The sequence below is a fragment of the Podarcis filfolensis genome (genome assembly GCF_964270895.1).
Source record: "Podarcis filfolensis genome assembly, chromosome: 5".
In the NCBI taxonomy this organism is placed as follows: Eukaryota; Metazoa; Chordata; class Lepidosauria; order Squamata; family Lacertidae; genus Podarcis; species Podarcis filfolensis.
Genome location: NC_139608.1, coordinates 13,248,076 through 13,270,505, shown reverse-complemented (window position 1 = coordinate 13,270,505; position 22,430 = coordinate 13,248,076). Strand labels below are relative to the sequence as shown.

The window sequence follows — 22,430 nt, the reverse complement described above, 5'->3', positions numbered from 1 at the left end:
CTGGTGAATCTCCTCAGAGGTTTTGAGAAAGGAGGCAGATTGGTGAAGATTAATGACGCTAAGACTGTTTTGATGTATGGAAGTGATGTTACATGGAAAACGTCTGGATATGGCTACTGGATAAAAAATAATAATATCCACGCAGGATTACAAACTGTCTAACCAGCTTGTGGAGACTATCAGAGGTCACAAAGAGAAAGGAAAAATATATGAAAATAACAACAAGAGATGTGGAAAAACAAGAAGAAAGGACTGGATAGTACTGTGAACATCATAAGGTTAGATTTGTGGACATTAAAACAGCAGTAAGAAGCAAGAAGTTGATTGGATCCCCTTCAGAACTTGAAATATGGGTACCCCCAACAAAAATTTTAAATTCGGCTGTGTAATTTGGAATTTATGTAATTTGGTTTGATTTGATGTGATTGGTCGGTTAATAAAAAAATATTCTTAAAAAAAACAAATAAGTTGCTGAACCAGGTTCCGGGCTCTGAGCTGACAGCTGAAGATAAGAAGACCACTATGCCCAAGGTTGTCACAGAAGAACCTCAGAAATCACCAGCAGTGGCAGACCTTGGGGTCTCAAAGACCAATGGTGGCCTGTCCAACACCATCATTTGGTGCCCCCCTACCTCTTGTGCTCCATTCTAAATCATGGTTGGCACATCTTCTGCAGTGCTCCCACGGCTCCATGCCCATTGCGATGAAACTGGTCATGATCTCCTAAATCCGCCTCTGCTGCCAGGGCCTGTTGGATCAGAGCATGAACCTCTTAAGTCACCTTCTCCTGATCCTCAACATCCAGATATCTCCCACTTCTCATCATTGATTCAGGGAAGGAGGCCATGGAACCAAGGAGAAGTGCCCTTCTTCAGTCCAGGAGGTTGTTCTTTCAAGGCTCTGAAATTCTCTCAAGGGGGTAAAGTCTGGAGGAGGTAGCTTGGAGGCAGAGGGTTAAAAGGCTTCAATCTGCTTCCAGCCTTTGTCACTTGGAGCAGCCTTGCTGCATTCTTCAGCATTGGATCTGAAGATGAGATGCAGAGCCAGCCCCCAGCTCTGCTAGGAACCGGGAGCCTATACCTAATTCTAAAAGTTCCAGTTGCTCATAGGTAATTTTTTGCCTATAATTTCCATGATCTGCTAAATTGGGACATGCACTGCTACGTCTGACAGCTCCCCTTGCATCAATGGTCCAAGACCCCCAGCAGCCTCTGAAAGAGGTAACAGGAAGAAACTTAATAAGTTAGCAGCATCTCACAGTAAGCTCTGATTTCCTGGATGCACCTGATTTTGAACCATTTCTTTCTACTTGCTCTTGAGCCTAATACTATTCCTGTTTTGCTTCTTTGGTCATATCCTGCAAGAATGCCATATATCTTGACTAGAATACTACTTTTCACCACTTTTCTGAGAAAACCTACCTGCTCACCGTGCTCTCTTTCCCCAGTATGGGAGCATTCAAAAATATAAATGACCTAGCTACAGTGCGAAGTGGTCCATTCCATCTCACCACCTAAGGATTCTGTTGCTTGTGTAGCCTTAACTATTAGACTAGGACAGACTGCCCCAACCTCCTGATTGGATCAGACCAGATGTTAGGCTACAACTCCCACCATCCCTGACCATTGGCCATGCTGGTTGGGGCTGATGGGAGTTGTAGTCCAAAACATCTGGAGGGCATCGGGTTGGGGAAGGCTGCATTAGACTTTATATGCTGCCTTTCTTCAAAAGAAATTGCTTTTGAGGCAACTCACAATATACTAGGTATAAAAGACCCAGTAACAACAATACTGGCAAATAATAAATGTTCCAGCAAATACATTTAAAATAAAATAATGTTTCAATAACCATTAATAAAAATAAATGCATTCTTACAAACCTGAAATCTCCCCACAGAAATTGAAATATAACTTTGCAAATATTGCCATAATAATTAAGCTCAGTAATGGAAATTAATGCTCTGCCATCCCGTTTTCCCACTCTAATTCCACCTTTCCCAGCTCATTATTATTATTATAATCAGCATTATATGGAAAATGCTCCATGATTCAACAATGGCAACAGTGTAGCTCTTTTGGAACGAGTTGTTTTCCATCCACCCCTGCTCCTCCTCCTGAATTCCATGTTCTTTGCAACAAGTATCAGTTAATCCAATTACCATATTTTTTGCTCTATAAGACTCACTTTTTCCCTCCTAAAAAGGGGAAATGTGTGTGCATCTTATGGAGTGAATGCAGGCTGCGCAGCTATCCCAGAAGCCAGAACAGCAAGAGGGATTGCTGCTTTCACTGCACAGCGATCCCTCTTGCTGTTCTGGCTTCTGAGATTCAGAATATTTTTTTTTCTTGTTTTCCTCCTCCAAAAAATAGGTGCGTCTTGTGGTCTGGTGCGTCCTATAGAGTGAAAAATACGGTAATTTGCATTTCCCCTTTAGCTGGTTACCAATGTACACAGGTGCCTCAATACATCTCTGCAAAACAGCCCAAACTTAATGTGAACTTATGCACAATTGCAGTTTGCTTTTGTGTGGTGTTTTGTCAATGTGTGTTTGTAAACCGGTCATGTGAAGGGGGTCGTCTCCCCCAAGCAGTAGCAACAACAACAACAACAACACTGGAACATAGAAGAGCCCTCCTGGATCAGACAAAGGCCAATCTAGCCCAGGATCCTGTTCCCATGATGGTCAACCAATGATCTATGTGTAGCCCACAAGCAGGACCTGAGTGCAACAGCCCTCTCCTCATTTGTGATTTCCAGCAATTGATATTCAGAGGTACTTTGCCTCTAGCAGTGGAGGCAGAACAAGGGGTTGTTCTTAGTGCTTTCTTTCCACTTCAGAAACAAGACCGAACAATTTGGAGCTTCAAAATCTCAGGAAAAGAAAGATGGAATGGAATTTTCCAGAGCATCCCTAAAGTCCTTTGGGAGTGGCAAGGCACGGATTAAATTCGCAAAGTCTATTCAGACACAACACCACATGAGCCTGAGGGCTCAGTAACATCTGAATGTTGCCTACATCTCCTGCCAAACTACTGGGGAAATGCAAGACTGAGAGTAAATGTTCACACTTACTGAGAGGGGGGGAAAAACCATCTCATGGTTCACAAAAGAAGTGGATTTCCTGTAGGTCAGTGCTGAGATCTTTGACAGTGCAGTGTGGAGAAAATTTATATCATCTCTATTCTTATCTGCCGTGGCATGTGGATAAATTGAGAGGAGTTTGCAGTACTGCCTGTCCTTAACCTTTCGGAGCATAATATTCAGAAGGAAGTCATAAAAAAGGCATTATGTAGGCTGAATTTATTCAAAAAAATCCTTTATACCTTGAACTTTGCTTTATATTGGAATGTATGGCTGTGTGTGTGTGTGTGTGTGTGTGTGTGTGTGTGTGTGTCCCCCAATTTCCCTTGAATTACCCCAGTTTATGTGTGCATATATGTACATGTTTTTGCCACCGAAATTTCATTACTATTCACAGTTGGTGCTCTGTGACTTTAATTAAAAATGAATTCTTAAACAATTTCCAAGCATACAATTAGCCACGTACAGTTTCTGCTGCGAACAGTCATTTAGCGATCACCATATTAATATTTTATTATTTCTTCCTTCACTTTTGCATATGTAGAAGGAAGAAAAAAAAAATTCAGAATACTCTGCTTTGGGTAAATAGCCACCAATAGCTGTGCTTGGAAGGAACGAGAACTAATCCATAAACCGCCTGCCTCATTGTGAGGCTTGGATGCAAACATGCCATAGGCAAGCAAAGTGCCCTTCTGAAATTAAGCTTGAAACATGAATGTGGAGCATTATCTATCTTTGTATCCCAACCAATCTATCAGTGATTTAAAACAAGAACCAAAACACAACCATCCTTCAAAATCCATACATCTCTGAATTTTGCAATGCAGTTCTTCAGCCAAGTAATATGTGCAAAAATGGATGCGCTGGAGTAAAATGTCCACAAATATGCATATATTAGCAAAAATAACTTACAGATGCATTATTTTAGGGATAATTGCTTTGCAAAAAAAGGTGTCTATTAGGCAACACTGCAAACAAACGTTTACATTTGGAGAACTTTGCATTACAGTGCTGAGCAATTCATATGAGGACTTTAATTTTCTTTTTTTAAACGTGGAAATGAGAGCAGAACTTTAGATCAGAAAAATAAGCAATTTAGAGAAATAAAAACCTATCTTTCCCACTGTTCTTATATTCTGGAGCGCACGACACCTTCACATAATACATCGTTAAAACAACCATCAACAATAAATCATTACACAAAAAAATGGAAGATCAATGCATCATCATAAAATATAGCACAACAAACACATGTTTAAATAAGTGACCACACTCCTGGCATAGAAGAATGAAGAACTAAATGTCTGGATAAACAGAGATGCGTGTAACTGTTATACTGCCCTGTGTCATGTTGTTTTCATCCTGATTTCTGCCCAGGACAGGGCCATGAGCAGGGTATCACCTGCTGATTGTAAAAGCTAAGTCAAGTGGTAGCATGGAAGGTGGTCACTCAGGTTCTTCGGACCCCAAATTTTACAGGGCATAATATGCAAATAGCAAGACCTTGAATTCGGCTTGGTAGTACATTGACAGAGCCTTCGAAACCAGAATGATGTGATCGTTCTGCCCGAACACTGAGGTCTAGTGCAGAGGGCCTTCTGGCAGTTCCCTTGCTGTGAGAAGCCAAGTTACAGGAATCCAGGCAGAGGGCCTTCTCAGTAGGGGCACCTGCCCTGTGGAACGCCCTCCCATCAGATGTCAAAGAGAAAAACAACCAACAGACTTTTAAAAGACATCTGAAGGCAGCCCTGTTTAGGGAAGCATTCAATGTTTAACAGACTATTGTAATTTGATATTTTGTTGGAAGTCACCCAGAATGGTTGGGGAAACCCAGCCAGATGGGCGGGGTATAAATAAATAAATTAATTATTATTATTATTATTATTATTATTATTATTATTATTATTATTAATCTCTCCTCATGGTTCACATGACTAGTTGGAGCATGGCACACTGTACCAACTACAGTGTCCAAACCGACTTCAAGGGTAGCCCTGGAGTGTTAGGGACACAGGTGGCGCTGTGGTCTAAACCACTGAGCCTTGGGCTTACTGATCAAAAGGTTGGCGGTTCGAATCCCTGCGACAGGGTGAGCTCCCGTTGCTCGGTCCCAGCTCCTGCCAAAGCGAAAGCACACCCAAAAGTGCAAGTAGATTAATAAGTACCGCTCCGGTGGGAAGGTAAACGGCATTTCCATGCGCTGCTCTGGTGTCGATGTTCCGTTGAGCCAGAAGCAGCTTAGTCATGCTGGCCACATCACCCGGAAAAACTGTCTGCGGAGCAGACAAACGCCTGCTCCCTCGGCCTGTAAAGTAAGATGAGCGCAGCAACCCCAGAGTCATTCACAACTGGACTTAACTGTCAGGGGTCCCTTTACCTTTACCTTTATCTGGGGTGTTACCAGTGATGAGTTAATAGGCATACCACTCCATTAATTAATTAATTAACTGAAACCACCAGTAATTGCTTACTTAATGTAAGTAGGAAATGCTCAATTTTCAGTACTGAATGAGATATGCTACTGGTCAGGATCCTTGTGCTTCTAATGTACCGTATTTTTCGCCCTATAGGACGCACCGGTCCATAGGACGCACCTAGATTTTTTGGGGGGGAAATAAAGGGGAAAAAAATTATCCCCCCCCCGGCGCGGGGCTGGGGAAGCCCAAGCTTCCCCCGACCCCAGCCCCCAGAACAGGCTGCCGCCCACAAGCCTTGCAAACCCGGCGGGACCTCCAGCCGGGCACACAAGGCTTGAGGACATCTGCCCGAAGCACGGGGCGTGCTTCGCAGCGCGCCCCATGCTTCGCGCTGCAGGCTGCTGCCCGCAAGCCTTGGGAGCCCGGTGGGTACTCCCGCCAGGCTCCCAAGGCTTGCGGATAGCTTCCTGAAGCCTGGAGAGCGAGAGGGGTTCGGTCCGCACCGACGCCTCTCGCTCTCCAGGCTTCAGCGAATGCCTGCATTCGCCCCATAGGTCGCACATACATTTCCCCTTCATTTTTGGAGGGGAAAAAGTGCGTCCTATAGGGCGAAAAATATGGTAATTTGTACTATGTACTATGCTGCAAACTATTAACTGGGCCACATTTCTCAGAAGATATTTCTGAGCTGGAACTGTTCTGCCTCCAACAATAGATGTCCCATCATTAGAATTCATGTGCTAAGACCTCTCTCCTGTAATTATGTCCGATTCTTTACCAATCTTCTTCACCTCAGTTGAAGGGGCATCACTGGGGCTGCGAGAGAAATGGCCTGCTTTTTTTTGTGGGGTGAGGCAGTTTTTCTACACTTCAGAATATGCATCCTAATAGTAGCCCCCTAAAAACATCAGAACCCCAAAATATCCTGATACACAACCCCCTGGTTTTGACATTTAGAGCGCAAGGATTCTTCAGCCTCTCAGACAGGTTTTTGTTGTTGCTGCTGCTTTTATTTTTATACTGCTTTAAATTTTAAAGGAAAAAAATCTGAAAGCGGTTTACAACCTACATTAAAACATCAAATGAAACAAGCCAGAATAAAACATTACAGAAGAAAGTCCAACCAAAAGTAGACATTCAACTTTTAGATTTATCATTGTACTGCCATGGTTAATCTAATGGCCATACGAAAGGAAAACCACACAATCCATAGAAATGCTAAACCTCATTTGAAAAGGATCACAGTTGCTCCCAAACTGGGAGAGAAGTGAGTCATAAGCTTTGTAACTTTCATGTGATCTAGTGGTGGCCGTCATATTTTGTGTGTGTGCTCAAAATTCCTCTAGGAAACGATGTCAAAATTTGTATCTCCAATCCTTTATTAGGCATTACAGAGATAGATGTTGTACAAGATGTCATAATTCACATATGTTGCTTGGGAAACACTTTTCAAAAAAATAAATAATAAATAACAGCTTGGGGTAGAAAGGAAACAAACTAGGACTTTCATGTGCATCACAATGTTCTCGGGATAACATACTTCTCAATATTTTTCTTCCAGACATTCGAGATAGTGGGGGGCCCAAACCTGTGATGGTGTATATTCACGGAGGGTCCTACATGGAAGGCACTGGAAATTTATATGATGGCAGTGTGCTGGCAAGCTATGGCAATGTGATAGTCATCACCGTCAACTACCGGCTTGGGGTACTTGGTAAGAAAGATTCAGATTTTAAATAGTTCTTGCCTTGTGCGATACTCTTTCTATCGATTAGAAGACAATTTGCAGATTCTTCTGCCTTAAAAAAAGGGAGAGGCTTCTTTTTTAAAAAAGAGGAAAGGATTGCATTCAGTGGATTTCAAATTTGTTATTGTGCAGCCTAACGTGCAATTATACTCCTCTTTGATGACAGAAACAGAGTGCAGATGTTCAGAATGATATGCTGCTTTGTCGCTTGCACTCATCCTGTATTACAGTAATTAGTCGTGCAGAGGGATCTATGGCAAATGGCAAGCACTGACTGAGACGCAATTGTTTCTGTTTGTGATGTGACAAACGTCTGGATATTGCGCTGACAGGGTTATTGTGTTCCTTCGGACGTTTGGATAGTAAGATTGTTTGGGAAATGTTATTCACTGCCAATTTCCACCTTCTCATATTTTGAATTTAGTCTGGCGCCTTTTAAGTGGAAAGTGTATTAGTTAAAAAAAATTCTAGATAAAATAAGCTTGTGGGGGAAAGGTATTTTGAAGCTCTGTGCTTGGAGCGGGGGAAAGTATTGTGCTAGTGTTGTTTTATATCACACAGGTAAAATACATTTCAGTGAAAAGCCGTGTTTTAGTTAGCTGATGTTTGCAAAAGGTTAGAAGAGTTAAGATCTTTTATGCTTTAGTCTGGAGCTTTCCGAGTGTTTTTAGCTGTTGTAGATTTTGGCAAAGAGAGAGGTTGTTTTCTTCTGAATATTTCTTGCAGAAGCACATCGTAATGCATGTTTAATTCTAGCATCTGACGGTGCTATCACCTTTTTTATGGAAGCATGAGAGGACCATTTACCCATAAAGCCTCAGAAGAGTTTGGGCAAGAGATGGTGTGTTTTAGAAACTGTGGTTTGCCACACAGGTTTATAAACTGCGGTTCGCCTGTGAATTACCTTAGCCCTAAGAGAAGACTCTTTTTGCTCTATCATAAGTTAATTTCTTCAGAACCCGTCTTTCTGGCTGCTCCACTTAATTCCCTGTTATTAACTCCCAGAGAGTGGGGAGCATCAATCTGCTGCTTTTACCTGGCGATTAAAAAAAATGATGCACTGTCAAGAAAATGAATTTGACTTGCTTTGGTGTTCCTGCTCATCTCTGGCTTTGAATGCAATCTAACTCCAGTCCTTGAAACATGGTATAATTTTTGTTGCTTCGCCTGACAGTCCTCTCCTTTCCACTTGCACAGGGAACAGTGCAATCTAATAGCTGTGTGTGACACAATGTTCAATGTCCAGACCCTGCTATGATTTGTATCAGATTACTTTCGCATAGCCTACCTGATGTTTTCATTGTTTTCTCAGAGCAATTAAATATTGACTTGGAATCTCTAGGGCTATGTTGTGCAATAATTTACAAATCACTTTTGTTGTCGGAATGCAAGATCCTCTTTCTGCTTAGCATATGTTTCCAGTTCCTGATTTGTGTGAGTATATTGTGCTGCAATTCTATTTAAAGAGCACCCACCTGATACAATCTTAATCTATTAGGTGGAGTGGGCAATCAAATACCTGTAACTTCTTTCATAATGCCTATCTAATCTGTCTGTCTGTCTGTCTATCCATCCATCACAGACTTGAGTTGTGGGAAGAAGCCTCTGAATGTGTGTGTGCGTGTGTGCATGCGCGCATTGCTGCATGCCACCCCAATCTGTGAGTGGTGTGATATTCCAGGGGTTCCTGGCACTTCATGTTCCCTTTGGAAGTGAGGCACAGCGGGGACTGTGGTGTCTTTATGATATATGGTTTATTTACACATATATACAACCAGAGCCTACAATGGAGGGATTCACAGAATTAACACTCCAAGAGGGTCTTGTTTCTCCCATAGCCGGAACCTTGGATTCAAACAGAAACCAAACATCTCTCTCTCTCTGCCTTTTTGCGACTTTGCTTCTACTGTAGCTCACATCACTTAACTCTCAGCTCTTGCCATTGTCTTTTTCTAAGTGCCAGCCAGCTGAAGGATGGGGAGCCCTCACTTCCATCTCACACAGATCCACTTCCTTTGTTCCCCTTGGTGGCCCATTACCCAGGGGATCACCTCATCAGGAAACTGGTCTGGCTTATATTTTAACACTTGTTGGATCCAGGGAATAGAAGGGTCTCAGCTTACAGTCTATTCACCTCCCCCAACGTGTGTGTGTGTGTGTGCGCGTGCGCGCATGCATACATACATACTGCCTGGAGAATCCTCTTGTGCTGCTCAGCTCACTAGGGAACATCTGAGAGTGGTGAAAAGGTTGTTGCACTGCAGAAAACAGTTGAAATTTACTTAGTTCTCCCTTCCCCTTTTTTCTTACTGCTTGGCTGATCCAGCAGGTTGTGGACCATGTAAGTGGGCCTGAGGAGAGCACACTTCTGAACAAGAAATAGAAGGGGGAAAATCATTTTTTTTGGACTATGTATGGTGACACGAGAATGTGCATAATGCACATATACACAACCTGAGAATGTACAAAAATGATGTCAAAATATGCACATTATCCAAAGTCAGTTGGGGATTATGCACAGTGGCCAGAGAATGTACAAAATTCAGTCCATACATGCAGATTTCCCAAGCCTGTGAGATGTGCACTTCACATTTCACAGAAGGATTATGTGCACATTATCCATGAAAATGGGTGAATGTGCGCAATGGCTAGTTATGCACATTAACCACTCAACCTACAGTCCCCTTAACATATGTATTTTGTAAACTGCCTATATGTATTGATGGTGAAGCAGTATATAAATCATTCACACAGAGAGAGAGAGAGAGAGAGAGAGAGAGAGAGAGGGGGAGGGAGAGAGCGCCATGATAAATAATCCACAAGACACTGACAAAGTCAGTGAGCCAACACAACACATGTTTTCTCCGGCTCAGCGGATCAAGTATCCATTTGTTGCTGCCAAAAACTGGAAAGGGGGAATTTGTAGTGATGAATTCAAGAGTTCTCCCTAACACCATTATGATTAAAACCCGTATCTCTGTGTTGAATTTCAGGCTGAGGGCATAATGGACTCAACGCCAGCACTGCTCCCCTCTCCATTTCCTGAATTTAACTTACACTTGAGCTGTGGAGACCACATGCAAGGCAGGCTGGTTGGTGATTTCAGAAACACCATACTCTCCAACATTTCTTCAATGAAAATAAGGACATCCCATTCCATAATGATAACTTTACTATTTATACCCCACACATCTCATTGGGTTGCCCCAGCTCTCTGGGCAGCTTCCAAAGTATATGAAAACATCATTTAACATTTGTTAAAAAGCCTTCCCTATACAGGATTGCCTTGAGATGGCTCAGGGGTTGGATAGCTCCAGGCCCTCCAACATTTCTCCAATGCAAACAGGGGCATCCTAAGGAAAAGTGGGACATCCCAGGATCAAATCAGAACTGGGATGGCTTCTCTAAACCAGGGAAGTCCCTGGACAATAGGGATACTTGGAGGGTTTGGAGACCCGATAGGCCTCATTCTTAACACCTAGTTGCTTATGAGCATGCTCAGAAATGTGTGGCCCATTGCAGTGCATCGATCCAGTGAGTCAGTGCAAATTTGTTTGTTTATAAGCATTCCTAAATAACTTGTGATTTAAATATCCCCAAAGGCGCAGGAAAAATAGCGTAGAAACATAAAACAGGATCATAAAAAAGTAAAATGTTGTTATAAAAACAAGTAAAAATGGACAGATGAAAATATTTATATGAGAATATTACATATGTGCTAATAGGGATAGGGGTCCTGATTAATCAGGAGGTGTGCGTATATCTATATCTAGATTTCTAGCTAGATCTATGATCAGTTTTCCATTTAACAAGTTGAAATTGTCTCTGTGATGTGAGAGGAAACATATTTACTGGCCCATAATAGTTCTGATTTCTTGTTCTGTGGCTCAGGGTTAATCTTGCTGGGTAACTCTTATCATGACAATCTTGAAAAGAAATCACAGCTGATTTTTTTTGTACCGCTTCTACAGTCTGGTGATTTAAGAAATAACAGCCATCACTTATCATTTCTGCCCTGACTCATTATGAGCTCAATAGATACTGCCAGGAGAACTGCACCCCCCCTTTTTTTGCTATGTCAGATTTTAGCAATCCAATTTTAAATAATCACTGAAGATTCAACAGGTCTCAAGGGGGAAAAAAGCCCAACTTAAAATATTTTCTGCGACTACCACCTCAACTGGCACCGCTTTTGCATTTCCATTGCCTCAGGTAAGTTTCCTGAGCCAGCAGAATGGTGGCTTCAGTGATAAGGAAGGCAGCCTTGGGACTGGGGTAAGTATGGCCCTGATTCACTTCCAGGAGCAATCAATCAGAGCAGTTCACATTTGAACTATTGAGATCTCATGACATCCCTAAACACCACCATACCTTTGTCAACTCTGTGATACGAAACACAGCAGTGATGAATCAGGAAGCCCCTTTAGGCATGTGGAGCAGAACTTTTCACAGCAAGGAGCACTTTCCGCCTCTCCCCTTCAAACCCACCATAATGAGGGAGCTTTGAAAAACAGGTAGCAGGCGGTTCATTTAGGGAAGCAGGAGAGTAGAAAGACAGAGTTCTGTGCTGTACATGAATCCTACCCTCTAATTTCTGCTGTGTGTGGTCTTCACGTGAGAATAAATCACACTGGAATCAATGGATCCTATTCCCATGTTCCATGTTTTTATTTCTGATCTTGCTATATAATATTTTCCTAAGAATGTCATCATGCTGTATTTTTCAGTGCCTGCAGGGGGTGCTCTCCTCTTGAGCAATCCATTCTGGCAGCAAAGGGCAATCAAGACTGCTGTGGTCAGAGATTGGCCGCCTTCTTATTCCCCGCATCTGTGTGCTGCCGGACTTTCTCTCCTCCACTAGCTCTCTTCCTCTCTTCCATGGCTTGGGGGGGGGGGGAACTCAGCACTTTGCTCAAGGAGCTGCACCAAAACTTTCCATCCTTTAAACTTCACTCCTTCAACAGGAGCCCCCTTTTTGAACCCCTACGCTCCCTCTAGAGTGGGAAGGAGAGAAATATCTATGGCGTGGGACAGACAGTGCTGGATTTACGTATAAGCTAAACAAGCTATAGCTTAGGGCCCCACTCTCTTGGGGCCCCCAAAAAAATTAAAGGGAAAAAAACCTGGATGTACATTTCCAAAATATAAGATAAACAAATGAAATAAAACCTATATACAGCAACAGTGTTTTGTGTTGTGCAGGCTCCTATTTGTTATGCGCAAATGGCTTTAGATACCTATTAGGTACATAAATTACCATATAGCAGATATTCAACACAAAAAACAGTGAAAATTTGTTGTTGACAAAGGACAGCTGGACATATAAAGGGCCTCATCAGTAGCTTAGGGCCTCATCAAACCTAAATCTGGCCCTGGGGACAGAGGAAGATACTCTGGTGTGTAGAGGCACAAAGTGAGAGTAGGCTGTGGGTAGAGAAATAAAGTGATGTGGGGTGTTGGGGGGGAAGAAACACTCTTGAGTAGAAAGAGAAAGGGAGAGAAGACTATGTGGACTGTGTAGCCGCAAAGAGATGCTCGGGTTCACATGGGCACAAAGGAGTGCCAAACTAGGGTGCAATGTAGCAGCAGGATAGGATTACAAAAGTTTGAAAGGATCAGCATGGGGCAGGCTTTGCAAACCTTCCTGCACTCCACATTTCAACTTTGACAAGGTTAGCAGGATGTTGGAATTTTGACAGGTGAGCAGGAACTCCCACCGGCCTCTGGGAGCCAGAAACCCCCACCCCTGATCTAAGGGGCTTGGGGAGGAGGACTGGGGAGAAGACTCCCTGGAAAAGACCCTGATGTTGGGAAAGATGAGAAGGGGGCGACAGAGGACGAGATGGTTGGACAGTGTTCTCGAAGCTACCAGCATGAGTTTGACCAAACTGCGGGAGGCAGTGGAGGACAGGAGTGCCTGGCGTGCTCTGGTCCATGGGGTCATGAAGAGTCGAACACGACTAAACAACAACAGGGGTTGGGGCATTTTGGCAAGGCCTGGGTGTGTTAGGCAGGTTGGCAAGCAGTGCAAACAGCAGTGTAACCCCATGTCATATATAACGGTCACTTGTACCTCTGCCACCATGGCTTGATCTAATTCCTTGCAAGTAGAATGAAGTCATTCTGTCCCGTATCTGCAGTTCCCTTCTTCTCCATATCACAGTTGCATGGTGGCAGGAGAAGATAGTGCTTTGTTGTTGTTTAATCATTTAGTCGTGTCCGACTCTTTGTGACCCCATGGACCAGAGCACGCCAGGCACTCCTGTCTTCCACTGCTTCCCGCAGTTTGGTCAAACTCACGTTCGTAGCTTCAAGAACACTGTCCAACCATCTCGTTCTCTGTCGTCCGATTCTCCTTGTGCCCTCAATCTTTCCCAACATCAGGGTCTTTTCCAGGGAGTCTTCTCTTTTCATGAGGTGGCCAAAGTATTGGAGCCTCAGCTTCACGATCTGTCCTTCCAGTGAGCACTCAGGGCTGATTTCCTTAAGAATGGAGAGGTTTGTTCTTCTTGCAGTCCATGGGACTCTCATGAGTCTCCTCCAGCACCATAATTCAAAAGCATCAATTCTTTGGCGATCAGCCTTCTTTATGGTCCAGCTCTCACTTCCATACATCACTACTGTAGAGCCCTGCAAATGACTGCACTGGTGCCATTTGTGGGACAGGAAGCTAGTTAAAGGCACCGGATATTCCTCTGCGTCATTCATTTGTTGTGTGTGCCTTTTAGCTGCTGTCAGTTGCAGCCAGCATGGCAGAGCTGGGGGGGGGGTCTGTTGTTGCTTAGCTGGCTTCCCATTGTGATAAATGACGGTGGAGGGGCATGGCAACAATGAAGTATAGCTCAGCAATGGCAGCATTAGATTGGCTCCACCCCTGCACCCACACTGCACTGACCTCCGACCTCCCCCTTTTGGTCACCAGAAGTGGGAAGCCAGAAAGCAACGTTGCTCTACCCACCGCACTCTGCCCTGCTGGCTGCATCGAGAAGCTGTGTTCAAACGCTGGCTCATAAATACCCACTGTTTACACATATACTGTCATGCCGTTGAAAAACAGTCACCTTCATTTTGTGGTCTGCTTTCCATCCATCTCTCAGCTTATTCCTGACTCCCGACTCACTTCCCACTGGATACTGCGAGAGGGGACACTCTGATAGGCAAATGAAAAGGCACCTCTTTCGCCTCTGCGACCACTCCGTTCTATTGAAATGCAAACCCTGTGTGAGCTGTCTGTTTTGGTGATGGATCGTACACGGGGAAGTCTGATATCCTTGACCTCCTGGGTTTCTGAAGAAAAGCTCTGCATTACAAGCTGAAGATGATTTTATGGCTTATTTTTGTTTAAAACAGAAATGACTTGCAAAAGGGCAGCAACTCTGCAACGGGGGAAATTTTTCGAGGTCGGCTGCTTTAAGCCCTTTAGGAAGGTCTTTCAAATTCCTGATATATATTAGAGAGGGCAAGGAGGTAGGTATGTAGGTAGGTGGGTATTCTTTTTTAATTTTCTCTTTGACAAAAGAGACATTAAAAAAATTGAAGATCCTATGTTAGCAATCTAAAGAGTCTAATGGATAAAGGGTGTGTGTGACCATGCCCAGGCATGAACATGCACACACATTGAGCTGCTGTCATGGTCTGGTTCATGGGTGGTCGAAGTCCCAGCTGGGGACTGGGGGGGGGGGAGAGACTCACAAATGCAGAACAAAACAAAAACTAAAACAAAGCCTAATACATTCTAAAAGGTCAAATACAATTAAAGTGAAACATTGGAAATTATTAAAATAATAAAAATATACACCCCGGGGTCTCTAATTCTTATATCACTATCTATTGGTTAGACTTATACAAGCCCTCTTCCAAAATTAGGCTCCTTTAGCCTAATTAGTGACACGGGTGGTGCTGTGGGTTAAACCACAGAGCCTAGGGCTTGCCGATCAGAAGGTTAGCGATTCAAATTCCCGCGACGGGGTGAGCTCCCGTTGCTCGGTCCCTGCTCCTGCCAACCTTGCAGTTCGAAAGCATGCTGGCCACATGACCCGGAAGCTGTACGCCGGCTCCCTTGGCCAATAAAGCGAGATGAGTGCCGCAACCCCAGAGTCGGTCATGACTGGACCTAATGGTCAGGGGTCCCTTTACCTTTACCTAGCTTGAGAAAAGTGTAAAGAAGAAGTGGGACTGTAAATCCATGTCCAAATTGCAATTCCTAACATCCACCACTGGCGCCACTGCCAGATGTCTATGCCTTGGGCGTAAGGTCTGGTGTGTGTGTGTGTGCATGCACATGCCAAACCATCTAGCAGAGAGTGCACTGGCCTCTTCACACGATCAGGGACCCTGATCATGTAGGGCTCCCCGTCACATGTAGAAGCCTCCACATAGAATCATAGGACCATGAGAATGATATGAATTGCAGGAATCTTTTGCCCAACTCATGACCCTGCTGCAGCAACTGAGCTATTCCATACATTCAGCTGAACACAAACAAGATGAATTTTAACAGGGAGAAATGTAAAGTATTGCACTTGGGCAAAAAAAAAATGAGAGGCACAAATACAAGATGGGTGACACCTGGCTTGAGAGCAGTACATGTGAAAAGGATCTAGGAGTCTTGGTTGACCACAAACTTGACATGAGCCAACAGTGTGACACGGCAGCTAAAAAAGCCAATGCAATTCTGGGCTGCATCAATAGGAGTATAGCATCTAGATCAAGGGAAGTAATAGTGCCACTGTATTCTGCTCTGGTCAGACCTCACCTGGAGTACTGTGTCCAGTTCTGGGCACCACAGTTCAAGAAGGACACTGACAAACTGGAACGTGTCCAGAGGAGGGCAACCAAAATGGTCAAAGGCCTGGAAACGATGCCTTATGAGGAACGGCTAAGGGAGCTGGGCATGTTTAGCCCGGAGAAGAGGAGGTTAAGGGGTGATATGATAGCCATGTTCAAATATATAAAAGGATGTCACATAGAGGAGGGAGAAAGGTTGTTTTCTGCTGCTCCAGAGAAGCGGACACGGAGCAATGGATCCCAACTACAAGAAAGAAGATTCCACCTAAACATTAGGAAGAACTTCCTGACAGTAAGAGCTGTTCGACAGTGGAATTTGCTGCCAAGGAGTGTGGTGGAGTCTCCTTTGGAGGTCTTTAAGCAGAGGCTTGACAACCATATGTCAGGAGTGCTCTGATGGTGTTTCCTGCTTGGCAGGGAGTTGGACTCGATGGCCCTTGTGGTCTCTTCCAACTCTATGATTCTATTCTATTCTATGTTTGCTCTTCAGAACTTCAGAGATTTAATTAACAAATATGCCCTGTACAAAACCGATACCCTCCCATTAAGCTATGGCCCTTCTCTTTATGATGTATGTGAGGTTCTTTCCAGCATTCATCCTGCTTAGAACAGAACTACTGAAGACAATGGAAACGGTTAACTTAGATACATTAATTTCAGCGGGTTTACTCTTATAATAATTTAGTTAGAAACAACTCCTAGGTTCTTGTCAGGCAGCTTTTCTTTTTAGAAATTGTCACTTTCTTCTAATCCATATTAAAAGAAATATATTAAAATACATGTTTCTGCCTACCTAGGGAATCTCACTAGGACGTTAGCGTCTGCTGTACTCTTTCTTATGCCAATATTAATTTAAATGATTGTCTGCTTGCAGTGTTGTTTCAACTCTTTCCTATTTGAAAGGAAGTAATTAAAAGAGGGAGAGATTTTTGTCATCCTTCATTGTTAAGCTTTGTCATCTGACTAACTTGGCATTGCCAAGAAGACTGATATCCATTGCCCTTGACTGTTCTATATTCAGTTTTCTTTTCCTGCATTATATCCCCCCCCCCTTTTTTTCTTTTTACAACTCTTGGATGGATTTCTCCCTTCGAAGGACTATAATGGGACTCAAAGGAAAATAATGTTTGGGCGGCCTTTACTCCAACTCATCAGTAAATTGCTTTGAGGTTACCAGGGCGATTCATTGAAATCTCTTTCTTATTGCAAATGCTGGACCTATTTCAAGGTTTTGTTTTGTGGTGAGATGATTGTTATTTTGCTTCCTGCAAAGCAGCAGATGTTCAGACACAGCTACATCCACCGTACCCTCCAAATGACTGACACACAGATCTGAATCAGGTTTACCTAGAAGGCAGGGTTCTATCCAGCTAAGTCATATTCAAAGAAGATCCACCAAGATAATTGAACATAAATTAGTCATACCCAGTGATGTGAAGGGGTCTACTCTGAATGTGACTTAGTTGGATGCAACTCTAAGTCAAATGTATTCATTGAAACAAGCTGATAAGCAGGTCACTGCTTTTAACTTTCAGGCATGTTGAAATAATAATAATAATAATAATAATAATAATAATAATAATAATAATAATAATTTATTTATACCCGCCCATCTGGCTGGGTTTCCCCAGCCACCCTGGGCAGCTCCCAACAGAATATTAAAAACATGATAAAACATCAAACATTAAAAACTTCCCTAAACAGGGCTGCCTTCAGATGTCTTCTAAAAATCAGATAGTTGTTTATTTCCTTCACATCTGATGGGAGGGTGTTCCACAGGATGGGCACCACTACTGAGAAGGCCCTCTGCCTGGTTCCCTGTAACCTCACTTCTCGCAGTGAGGGAACCGCCAGAAGGCCCTCGGTGCTGGACCTCAGTGTCCAGGCAGAACGGTGGGGGTGGAGATGCTCCTTCAGGTATACGGAGCCGAGGCTGTTTAGGGCTTTAAAGGTCAGCACCAACACTTTGAATTGTGCTCGGAAACGTACTGGGAGCCAATGTAGGTCTTTCAGGACCGGTGTTATGTGGTCTTGGCAGCCACTCCCAGTCACCTGTCTAGCTGCCACATTCTGGATTAGTTGTAGTTTCCGGGTCATCTTCAAAGATAGCCCCACGTACAGCACATTGCACTAGTCCAAGCGGGAGATAACCAGAGCATGCACCACTCTGGTGACACAGTCTGCGGGCAGGTAGGGTCTCAGCCTGTGTACCAGATGGAGCTGGTAGACAGCTGCCCTGGACACAGAATTGACCTGTGCCTCCATGGACAGCTGTGAGTCAAAAATGACTCCCAGGCTGCACACCAGGACCACCAGGGTGGCCTCCACACCTGCCTGGCCCCTGCCCCCCCCAAAAACAGTACTTCTGTCTTGTCAAGATTCAACCTCAATCTGTTAGCGCCATCCATCCTCCAGCCACCTCCAGTGGAATTCTCCCATTGCAATGTGTTAAGCAGAATTTGCAAGGAGAAAAGACAAGCGCTTCTGTAAATATGTGTTCTGTAGCCCCCTGAGGAAGGCATGCCACACTTGCCATCTCCATGGATGAAAAAAGAATGCAGAAGGGGAAACCAGTTCTCAAGAGGGCCAACGATGAACATCTGTTGTAGCTCAGTGCATTTTGGAACTGAAGTTCATTCTGAAATCTTAGTGTATTCTTTTTAGCTGCTCTTATCATTGTGTTCATTCATAGTTTTGATTGTTTTTGTTCAATTTTATGCAGGTTGTGCATTTTAATGCTTATACTTTCCCTACCCTGAGATCTGTCATACAGAAGGTTTAGACTGAAATTCCCCAAATAAATAGATTATCCTATTCCCCAGTAGTGTGAACAGCAATAGAGTTGGCCTTGTACACATTTCAGCGGTTCACTTCCATATTCAAGCCCAAACCACACCCATAGCATATATTTAAAGCTACATCATACCACTTCAAACATTCATGGCTTTCCCCAAAGAATCTGGGAGAACTGAGGGTGCTGAGAGTGGCTGGGAGACCCCTCTTCCCCTCATAGAGCTACAATTCCTTGGAAAGAGGGAATGATTGTTAAAGCACTCTGTGAGTTATAGCTCTGTAAGGGCAAAAGACGTTTCCTAACAACTCAACAGCACCCTTAACAAACTTCAGGTCACAGGATTCTTTGGGGGAAGCCATGTCTTGGCCACCTCATGAGAAGGGAAGACTCCCTGGAAAAGACCCTGATGTTGGGAAAGATAGAGGGCACAAGGAAAAGGGGACGACAGAGGACGAGATGGTTGGACAGTGTTCTCGAAGATACAAACATGAGTCTGACCAAACTGCAGGAGGCAGTGGAAGACAGGAGTGCCTGGCGTGCTCTGGTCCATGGGGTCACGAAGAGTCGGACACGACTAAATGACTAAACAACAACAACATGACTGTATAAAGTGATACAGGAGTGCTTTAAATGTATGATGCAGATGTGGCTCAATATGAAGTCAGATGAGCATGAGCCATTGACGTTCATAAAGTGTTGCGGTTTGCTCTGGATATGAATCCATCAAAGGAGCTCTTTTCCTGTGTTGGTTCAATGAATGAATGACTTAGTGGGTGGAGTAAAATGTTGGTGGTATTTTTATCCTATTCTGAATTCATAACACGAACCTTGTTAGAAAGTAGTTGTCATCCGGTGGGGGGGGATCTCTATTATTCCAAGCAACACATAAAATGAAAAATTGTACCAAATGTAATTTATGCTATACAGTTTCAGGTGCCTCATCCAGCAATGGAGGAGGTGGCCCAGATGCTACATTCTAGTTTTATTTCAGTTGGGTGCTTCAGAGGATTAATGCTAATAAACAAGAATGGAGACACAAGACTCTATGAAGGTTATTATCATTTTCTGATTTTCGGAAATACCTCTAGACACCTTTTCCCAGTCTTTTTTTTGTGCTTGATGAAATGAACAAACAGCTTTAAGGAATCTTCATTTTCTGTATGCAGCTCAGGAGACCTTGAGTTCTGTCTGGTTAATAAGGTCTGAATGAGTATTTCAGTCCTGAGGAACACTTTATTTGGATCTAATCTCACCGCAGCATGGTGTGTGTTTATGAAATGCTTGTTGACTGAAGCATTTGTCATTTATTTTGATTCATTTTGTTAATATTTCTCCAGAATCCTTTCAAAAAAGAATGTTCAAAGCCAGTAGCTGTTTCAGGCCTTCCTTGATATGCTGGTCACATTGTTGAAAGTAAAAGCCATTGTGACGGGGGCATCGTTTGTGTGGCTGCCTCTTGATCGTAAAATGGTGGAGAGGGGTTCTTATTTTTAAAGTAAAAGAGGGGCGAGGGTTCCACCTCACTCACCTGTGTGGATGATTTCTTCCCCTCCAGCACCATATATCTCTGCAGTCAGTTGCTCAAACCACTTTTCTCTTTCCTGGTTCCAGGAAAGAGAGACGCAGGTGGTGCTGTGGTCTAAACCATTCAGCCTCTTGGGCTAGCCGATCAGAAGGTCGGCAGTTCGAATCCCTGCAACAGGGTGAGCTTCCATTGTTCTGTCCCAGCTCCTGCCATCCTAGCAGTTTCAAAAGCATGCCAGTGGAAGTAGATAAATAGGTACCGCTGTGGCAGGAAGGTAAACAGCATTTTCGTGCGCTCTGGTTTCCGTCACAGTGTTTTGTTGTGCCAGAAGTGGTTTGGTCATGCTGGCCACATGACCCAGAAAGCTGTCTGTGGACGAACGCTGGCTCCCTCAGCCTGAAAAGTGAGATGAGTGCCACACCCCATAGTCGCCTTTGACTGGACTTAACCATCCAGGGGTCCATTACCTTCCCTTACTTTAGACATTTACCTTTACCTTACCTACTTCTGCCAGCAATTGTGCTGCCGAATTTTGCACTGACTTCACCTTTCAGACCAAGCACAAGGGAAACCCCACATAGAGCGCATTGTAGTAAACAAGTCTTGAAGTAACCAGTGCGTGAACTACTGTGGCAAGGTTTTTTTGATCCAGGAATGGCCATAGCTGTTGAACCAGTTGCAGCTGGTAAAACACACTTGTAGCCACTGAGGCTATCTGAGCCTCCAGTGACTGAGCTGGATCCAGCAGCAACTCCAAACTACAAACTTGCTCTTTCAGGGGGGAGTGCAACCCCATCTGGGGTAGGCAATTGACCAATTTCTCAGACACAGGAGCTACTCAACCCTGTTATGCTAGGATTCAGGTTTTGACTGGACTTAACCATCCAGGGGGTCCTTACCAGAAGTGAACTAGGAACAGAAAGGAGTGGCTAAAGGGGTGGTAAGACATGCAACAGGGATTCACTGCTTTCTCACATTTGCACCCGCTACTGTTGGAGTAGGATAACGCCCACATACAAAAAATGCATGCGTGATTAAGTAGGGGCATTAGAAAATAATGTGTCTGCTACCATTACACTGCCCTGATCTGGCCTAATCAGGCAGCAGGGAGCTGTCCAGCAGTGTCAGCAGTCATAAGGATGAGGAGGAGAGAACTGTCCAGAAAACAGATAGGCTAGGAGTAGGTCTATGGAGTGGGACGCGGGTGGCGCTGTGGGTTAAACCAAAGAGCCTAGGACTTGCCGATCAGAAGGTCGGCGGTTCGAATCCCCGTGATGGGGTGAGCTCCCGTTGCTCAGTCCCTGCTCCTGCCAACCTAGCAGTTCGAAAGCACGTCAGAGTGCAAGTAGATAAATAGGTACTGCTCCGGCGGGAAGGTAAACAGCATTTCCGTGCGCTGCTCTGGTTTGCCAGAAGTGGCTTAGTCATGCTGACCACATGGCCTGGAAGCTGTACGCCGGCTCCCTCGGCCAATAAAGTGAGATGAGCGCCGCAACCCCAGAGTCGGTCCCGACTGGACCTAATGGTCAGGGGTCCCTTTAGGTCTTTGGAACTGTTGCATCTTCTGCCTAAGGTTTATGTCCTCAGCCCAACTTTCCCACTATTCTGGATATATTAACAGGACCTTGATCAGACTGTTCTTATCGTCAGGACACTTCCTCCTGCCTTGGGGTGCCTTGTGCCGCTAAGCGTGTGACCAAGATTCAATTTGAGCTCATTTGTGTCTCTCTTTTGGGGGACCCCTTGGAAATCAGTGGATCCAAGATAGGAACATGGGTCTTGTTGGAGAGAAAACAGGCCAGTCTTAGATTCCAGTACTGAATTGACCCATTTCTGACAGCCGCTTTGCCACTTATGTTCAAGTTTAGCCATATATGCATATTACTGTTGCTTTAAGGTCAAGTTGCAGGAAAGCTCTAGAAGGAAGACTTGCCACATGAATGGAAACTGGTGGCAACCACCTGAGCATGGATGAGGCTCATTATTGTGTTTGATAATTAGCCAAACCTTATAGAATAAGCACCTTGGTTTCTACAGTCATCCTGTCTCCATTATCTATATATAAATTTTTAGTTTTGC

At 44.0% G+C, this 22,430-nt stretch overlaps 1 protein-coding gene across 9 annotated transcripts in view; it reads left to right on the top strand.

Moving 5' to 3' along the window:
• NLGN1 (neuroligin 1) overlaps nt 1-22,430 on the top strand; it is a 623,846-nt gene that overhangs the window by 332,221 nt on the left and 269,195 nt on the right. For all 9 annotated transcript variants that reach the window (XM_083613216.1, XM_083613220.1, XM_083613218.1 and 6 more), the window contains one exon: nt 7,060-7,212. In XM_083613216.1, coding sequence (XP_083469342.1) covers nt 7,060-7,212 — 153 coding nt within the window. The remainder of the gene's footprint in view (nt 1-7,059; nt 7,213-22,430) is intronic.